At 37.5% G+C, this 7500-nt stretch overlaps 1 protein-coding gene and 1 long non-coding RNA gene across 2 annotated transcripts in view; one reads left to right on the top strand and one right to left on the bottom strand.

The window, feature by feature from the left end:
- Positions 1-2092, top strand: part of LOC122248971 (uncharacterized) — a 3365-nt gene extending 1273 nt beyond the window's left edge. The window contains exons 2-4 of the long non-coding RNA XR_006222827.2: positions 407-482; positions 1395-1470; positions 1769-2092. This is a non-coding gene — a long non-coding RNA (uncharacterized LOC122248971). The remainder of the gene's footprint in view (positions 1-406; positions 483-1394; positions 1471-1768) is intronic.
- Positions 2093-4222: 2130 nt separating this feature from the next.
- Positions 4223-7500, bottom strand: part of Srp14 (signal recognition particle 14) — a 5575-nt gene continuing 2297 nt past the window's right edge. Inside the window, exons 2-4 of the mRNA XM_043009428.2 lie at positions 7293-7365; positions 6868-7007; positions 4223-5852 (exon numbers count right to left, since the gene is read on the bottom strand). Of these exons, the coding sequence (XP_042865362.1) occupies positions 5733-5852; positions 6868-7007; positions 7293-7365 (333 nt within the window). The 3' untranslated portion in view covers positions 4223-5732. The remainder of the gene's footprint in view (positions 5853-6867; positions 7008-7292; positions 7366-7500) is intronic.

The following is a 7500-nucleotide window of genomic DNA, read 5'->3' as shown; positions in this document are numbered from 1 at the left end:
TTTGAAACCATACTAACAAATGACTTTTTATTTCAACATTAAAGTTGGTTTAGACTTTTCAACCATACTTACACCAATTCTAGTGCTGCAGTACTATTTTAGAAATTGTTGAACTTGAATTGTTGTCTGGAACTGGGTAAAAGTACCTGTAGATACTAGATAATTGTAATTGAATCATGTGTAGAGGGGTAAAGGACCAAAGTTAATTTCATGTTGACTATCAAACCACTTTAAAACCTGAGATAACTATGTGGAGTATTGTAGCACCATTTGATATTAATGCTTGAGAGTAGCATGTTAGTGAAGTCATGACTTGAATATTTTAAGAAAAAAAAAAATCAAAATTATTCCCATGTGTGGTAGCTAATTTCAGATTTGCTTCATGTTTGAACCCTAATCTTTTCAGAAGGACCTCGGTACTCTTCTGGCTGAAGTCTAGGATGGCTTGATCTCCACAGCTCTTGCCCTTGGAAGGGGTTAAGGTATATACAAAGTGTTTGATGGTAGTTTCCTCAGTAGCCCAGTGTTCTAGAATTTTTCTTATCTAGGTGATTCAGAATTAAAGATGGTGATAATGCCTGATCTCAGATGAAATTAGACAATTTGTTAAACCTTTTTAAATATGGGTATGGTTATACTATACAAAACAAGTCCTTCCTCTGTTGGCTGATTTGTCTTATTTTCAAAATTAAAGATTTTCCTCAGCATTAGGGCAGTACCATAGGATTATTCCCCCCCTCCCCCTTAAATGCCTACTTTCCCAGCTTGCCACATGGTAGTTTACAAATCTGCTCAGCCCTATAGTATCAAGGAATAGGAATTTACTGTATAAGCCAAATTAATCTTGAAAAGGCTTTCAATTATCATCCATATTTCGAAGGTGAATTTATACTGGCTTATAGTTCTAGTTTACAAAAGAGTATGTGCCATCTAACATTTTGATTATAATTCGGGAAAGTTTTGCCCATTTCGCCACACTTGGCACCTGTCATAGGTGACCTGGTTCCAGAAGTGGGCAAGAATAAATGTCTGAACTATAAAAAGCAAGTTCTCCTCTTGAGTATCTGCTTAATATGTCAGGCACAATATAATTTTTTAAGTGAACATTAGCTGAATGTTGTCATTTAGCCCAAAATGGATTTTAATAAGTTTAGTCAGGGCTAGACATTTTAACATTCATTTTATTTTAAACTTGTTTGACAACTGAATATTAGTTATATCAATTAATGAGCTTTTGTGATAGCACAACTAGCTCGTATTTTGAACACTGTAGGGCAAAGCGATTTGATCCCAGAGAGGCCATAGCTAATGTTGAAAAATGTATGATACTGAAGGTATAGATTTGTGAAGTTTCAATGTTACTGTCAAGTTACTAATTCTTAACAAATTTGCAGACATCACTGCTGTTTTGGCTGAATGCTGAATATTTAAGCATGCTGATAGTGAAGAATCCTCCTTGTGGCTTTAAAGGTATGTATTTGCAGGACTTGTTAAATGACCTTCAATATCAGAAGAGCCTTTTAAGCCAATGAGTTAGTGAGTTTATATTGGTCTATAGTTTGATTTAAAATTGTTTGCCCTCTTCGCCATACCTGACATCTTCACATGGATGATCAAGTGCCAAAAGTGGGCTAGACAAAATTCTGACTCTAAATCAGGTTTTCCATTTGAGAATCTGTAGTAATGCCAGATACATTATTAGCTTTGGAAAATGTTGCATATACACATCAAATTTACATGACCTAATTATCTTATTTCAACCTTACAGAAAATGGAGGGTAGTATCAGAGCAGATAAGATAGATTACCATCATTGCTATAGATTGCGTACTATGCAGCAAGTGAATGTAATCGACTGAATAGATACTAGAATTGAACCTGAAGCAGATACGTTACAGCTAACACTGTGGTACATGTAGCAGCAGCTGGATGTTCTTTGAAGTGAAGGATTACATGTGCTTTTGTAATTGTGCTGTAGGTGAAGAAATAACTTCAATCCATCCATGTTAGCAAATGTCAAAATTGCTATGGGAAATATACGTCTACATTTTTTTCTTGTACAGGCAAAATGTTTGCAATAAATAAATCCTGAATATACTTTAATTTTTTATCCTACCTGTAAGGGATATTTAAAATGGTGGTAGGGAAAGGACAGAAAAACCTATCATGATGGGGTGACTGCAGCTGTAGTAGTTTGAACCAACAGGCAGATTAAGATAGGAATGCCAGTCCTACTAGACTCCTTACATAAATTAAGGGCTGTTTAACATATATGCCAAGTTTGAAGCAAACAAATTAGACCTCAGCCTAAATATCTGGTAAGGAAATGCAAAATTTCTGCCCTTGATAGCATGTGTAGGGAGATGTAGGAAAGATTTAATTTGATCCTACCTATATTTTTGTATGCAATTTTTACGAAAATTCAGCTTTGGTATCATTTGAGTGATGTACTATGAGGACCCCTATAAAATTGACTAAAGCTTGCAGGCTCATTTGTACAGTAACTTGTATTGCCAGATAAATGTTTCCTCAACTGATTTACTTATCAGTTCTCTTGATTGCAAATCTATCACTTGCTATTGCTTCAAGTTTAATAAGCCAATTTATGCAATAATTTTAGTGATTTAGTGAGCTGTTCCTGGCAGGGCAAAGTCTGCAGACTATGCCCGCGTAGGTGTCCACACAGCTGTGGTGGTTGGAGGGCAGTCGGACGCCAGCAGTGGTTGTGAGCGAGTGGTTTATTACGGTACGATCACCTTGGTTCACGCCATAGTTAGAAAGAAGATAGCACTATTCTTGTGACCAATATGCACTAGTAGTCGGTGTGGACATGGTGTACTAATAACGTGGTAGTCAGTGGATCTGCCTGCACCTTACCTCGTGCGTTTGGCAGTGACGGAAGACCTCGATCCACTGCCCTCCATTATTCTTGTCGCATATTGGTCACGACAAGAATAGTGCCATCTTTCGAACTATGGTATGAACCAAGGTGATGGTACCGTAATGAACCACTCGCTCACAACAACTGCTGGCGTCCGACTGCCCTCCAACCACCACAGACAGCTGTGTGGACACCTACGCGGGCATAGTCTGCAGACTTTGCCCTGCCAGGCACAGCTCGACCGTGTGGACGTGGCTTTAAAGGCCTCGTCCAGATGAATAAGCATTACTTGGCAAACTTTGCTTGATTTAATAACCTAATTGGGTAAACTACCAGGAAAATTATGAAAAGCTTCATAATTAAAATAGGGCAATGGTTTCTCTTTTTGACCACCATTGTGCAAAGTTTGTTGAGCAGAGCATACCCATGTGTACAGGATATACCATTGTCAGATTGGTTACATGTGGACATGTGGAGATATTTTCCTCTAATGTAATCTTGGTCCTTTTTGTTCACTGCCAGTTATCACTGGTCTAAGTTGTTACCCACAATGGATATAGCACTATAACAATCGGGTGACATCTCTCGACTAAATAGCAATGCTGATATTGTCCAATTGTGCAGGGTGATATAGCCAAATGAACTTTAGTAAGATTGCCAGATTTTAAGTAATTTTATCTGTTCCTGAAGAAACTAAAAGCCAGTTTTTTAGGGAAAACCTGAAACTACATGTGGAAGCCTTGCAAAATTGAGGAAATGAACAAAGTTTAAAATGTAGATTGCATGGCACACTTTCCTTAGTTGTATTGATTTTATATTTTTTTTTACCCTCTTCCTAATGAAAACCAATTGACCACTGCAAACCTTTTAAGTGCAGATCAAGAATAGAAACCACATTTTGGCAACCAAACTAGATCTGCAGTCTGCAGCAGACCAGCTCATGCCCTACTATTAACCATATCCTCCCCATATGGTCTTCGTGGCAACCTCTATCCTCAATGATTGATTATTAAGAATTATCTGCCACAACAGCTACGTATCCCCACCATAGTAGCACCATTCCTCTGTCCACTGCTTGTGAGTGGAGAAACCAAAAGTTTTGCCCATAACAGTGAAGCTGTATTTGTATTCTTTTTCTAACAGCATATCATGGTTTTGTCTGTCAGGATGTGGCCTTATTTTATTCATTACTGATTTATGTACTAAGTTTTTCCACTCCCTTCTGCAGTACACATGCAATCATTTATATTTTCATTTGATTTATATCCAACTGAATTACGAGGGGAAAAAAAAAAACATACAACTAGGTTTATACTTATCAAGGAAAAGGATATAATGGAAAAACAATTAAAATTTTATTGAACCCATCAAAACACAAGGAGACCGAAAACTGAATATCTTCCATGAGGACTCGCATAAAAAATAAAAAGGCAAAGAAAAATACATTATCACTAGTCATCAATGTTGCCAGAGCTGGGGTGTAAAATTTTCTAGTCATTTTTTTTTGGAGCACCCTTCCTCAGCACATACTGAGCTAAGGCACCTGAGATATACCACAGCAACAGGAGGAAAACCGACTGCAACCTAGATGTGCTTCATACACAAACTGGGCCATTTTTAAAGCAGTCGGTGAAGTTTCCTATCGAGCAGCAACACTGCATAACATGCAGAGTAGGGGGAGTAGTACAGATCTTTACTGGGCAATACAAATACAGACCACCTTTCAATCTTAAGCCTGGCCAATAAGCTCACAGAATTTGGAAGAATTTTTAATTTTTTTCTTAAAGCTTTTCCTTGTTTAACCTGATACCACCGGCCGCCGTCCACAGACGGCGATTATGTAATATGCATAGCACCGGGTGCCAGCATGCGCCATCAATCGTATAATTGATTTAGGCCTATGTGTTCGAGAGCCCCGGCATTGCAGCCATGCAAAGACGGAACAGTGCCGGCGGGAATGGGTTAAACTATTCAAGTTGCTAAAATAGCCTTAGGTACAATGCAAATACCATGAGGCAATGTCACTGTTTATTGGGGTGATGTTGCCATGGAAATCAATCAAAGTAGGTTTCCTGTAATCATAAGCCTGGTGTATATTATGCCTTTCGGAAACAAGAGTCTGGGAAAACATTTTTATATTAATATTGCACAATTTTTTAAATTTTTATAAAGTTTTAATTTACATACACAAGCAAATTCTCTAGTTGGGGTTGATCAAGGGACTAACAATTGTGTGGTTTCCAAAGTTATATTGGCCAAGTTAATGGTTGTTAATAACTCAAGATTTATTAGGCACTAGTTCATGTTTTGTATCGCTTGATCCGACTTGGAATTTGCATGCTCATTTGTATGCTGTACATGGTAATCACTGACAACCTCTACACACAAGGTTCTCAAGGCAGGAATCATGGTTTACTTTCACAGAGACCAATACCAATGTGGGTTTTTATTTTGATACCACAATACTTTTTAAAGAGATTTTTAGTTCATATATATATGTACATACATAACATTTATATATTTATATATACACACACACACCCATAAATGTATATATGTAAGCAAATGCATATGTGTAATTACGATTAATATAATATAGATAAATGTGTGTATATATAGTATGTATGTATGTGCACAAAATAATTATCTACATTCCTTACTGTAACTATCACAGCCCTATCAAAATAGACATGTCTTTTCTCTTATGAATACTTCCAGCCAAAGGGTGCCATATGACAAACCCACGCTCGATTGCAGCAACACTCAAAAAGCGTGTTCTTATGCTTTAGTTGGTGACAATTGTAAATGCTTGATGGTCTTCATAATCACTGTCCTTTCCCTTTTAATTGTGTTTACTGGGTGGCTTTCTTAGTTTTCTTCCTTGCCTTCTTCTCTCTCTTCAAGCCATCCATGTTGGAGCGGAGGAACTGAGCAAATTGCAGCTGGAACTTCAGAGCATCAGCTGCTGACACCTGTTTCAGAAACACATAATAAATGGTTAATATTAGTTTTGCCATATAAAAATATAAAAATAATATAGACATATAAAAACAATGCACAAAAATAAATCCATGGAATAAGAAATATAATATATTATCCATTTAAGTTCATTAGTTTAAGTAAAAGTTGAATCACTGCCTCATAAAGCTCAAGAAAAAAACTGGTACCCTGACAACCTATTTCAAAACATCAAATGTAATGTACTTATGGGTTCCTTTCAGGTATGCCTTACAAATATTTACATTTAATATATTGAAGTATGTAATGAAATTGATGACAAAATAGTTGTATAATAGATATTTTCTTGAACAAATCAGCTAGCCAAATCAAACCCCCAACACACAAGGTTAGATTATCATAGTATTTGTTTGACATTTTTATTTAGTTTTTGTTTGTTTGACCCTTTTATTTTCTTTCATAATTGTAGGAAAAAAAGAAAAAGAAAAAAAGTATGTCTTTGTGAGAGCGTGTGTGGCTTTGTGTGAGCGGGCGTGGCTTTGTGTGAGCGCGTGTGGCTTTGTGTGAGCGTGTGTGGCTTTGTGTGAGCGGGCGTGGCTTTGTGTGAGCGCATGTGGCTTTGTGTTTGTGTGTGTGAGCGTGTGTCTTTGTGTTTGTGTTTGTGGGTGTGTGTGTGTGTATTGACCAGGAGTGGGTGTTAAGTGGAGTGGGTGTGGGAGTGGAGTGGGTGTGGGAGTGAAGTGGGTGTGGGAGTGAAGTGGGTGTGGGAGTGAAGTGGGTGTGGGAGTGAAGTGGAGTGGGAGTGAAGTGGAGTGGGAGTGGAGTCGGTGTGGGAATGGGAGTGGGAGTGGAAGTGGGTGCAGGTGTGGGTGTGGTAATGGGTGTGAGAGCGGGTGTGGAAGTGTGTGCAGGAGTGGGTGTAGGTGTGTGCATGGGTGGAGTGTATGTGTGATGGTCAGGGTGTGTATACACATGTGTGTAATATATAAAATATATATGACATAAAACAGACACGAAAAAAATAATTACCACAGTGCTTATCTTCTTGTCTCTAGTTTTGGCACGTAATAAACAGCTGTACTCATCAGGTTCCGGCAGAGGTTCTACCTTTGACATCTTGCCGTTCTTGAGCTTTCTAGGTTTTGGATAGGGTCTTGTTCTGCCATCATCTGCCAAGCAGTCAGAGGATACACAATCACATTAGAACTATATGTACTAAACAGGAAATAATTATTAATTTTAAAGTACATTTCAAAAAAGTTAAACAACACTGCATGAAAGTGGAGTGTCAAAATTTGCAAGAAATCTTTTTAATCAGAAATATATCAGCCATGTCCTGGAATTTAAATACTATAAACTATGAGATACTATGTATAAAGAAAATAGTACGCAGGCACACATGCACCTACTGACATATGTATACATGGTACTTCATATCTGATAGCAAGACTTACATCTTTTGACTGTAACTGAGACTTGCCCTTCCTTGCGGGAATTGTGGAACATCAGAGTCAACTCCGACATGAACTGGAAAACAAGGTTATACTTAGTATCAAAGTTATTATCTTAGTGTAGACATACCTACCTACCTACTTATGTGTGTGAATATGTTAAAGTATAGAAAAATATATATTACCATTTTACCTCTAATATACATGTCCA

This window comes from Penaeus japonicus, unplaced genomic scaffold (genome assembly GCF_977035675.1).
Source record: "Penaeus japonicus unplaced genomic scaffold, GWHDUDI00000001_assembly GWHDUDI00000023, whole genome shotgun sequence".
NCBI classification, from domain to species: domain Eukaryota; kingdom Metazoa; phylum Arthropoda; class Malacostraca; order Decapoda; family Penaeidae; genus Penaeus; species Penaeus japonicus.
Note: the sequence above shows the minus strand (reverse complement) of the source record. Positions and strands in the feature narration are given on the sequence as shown.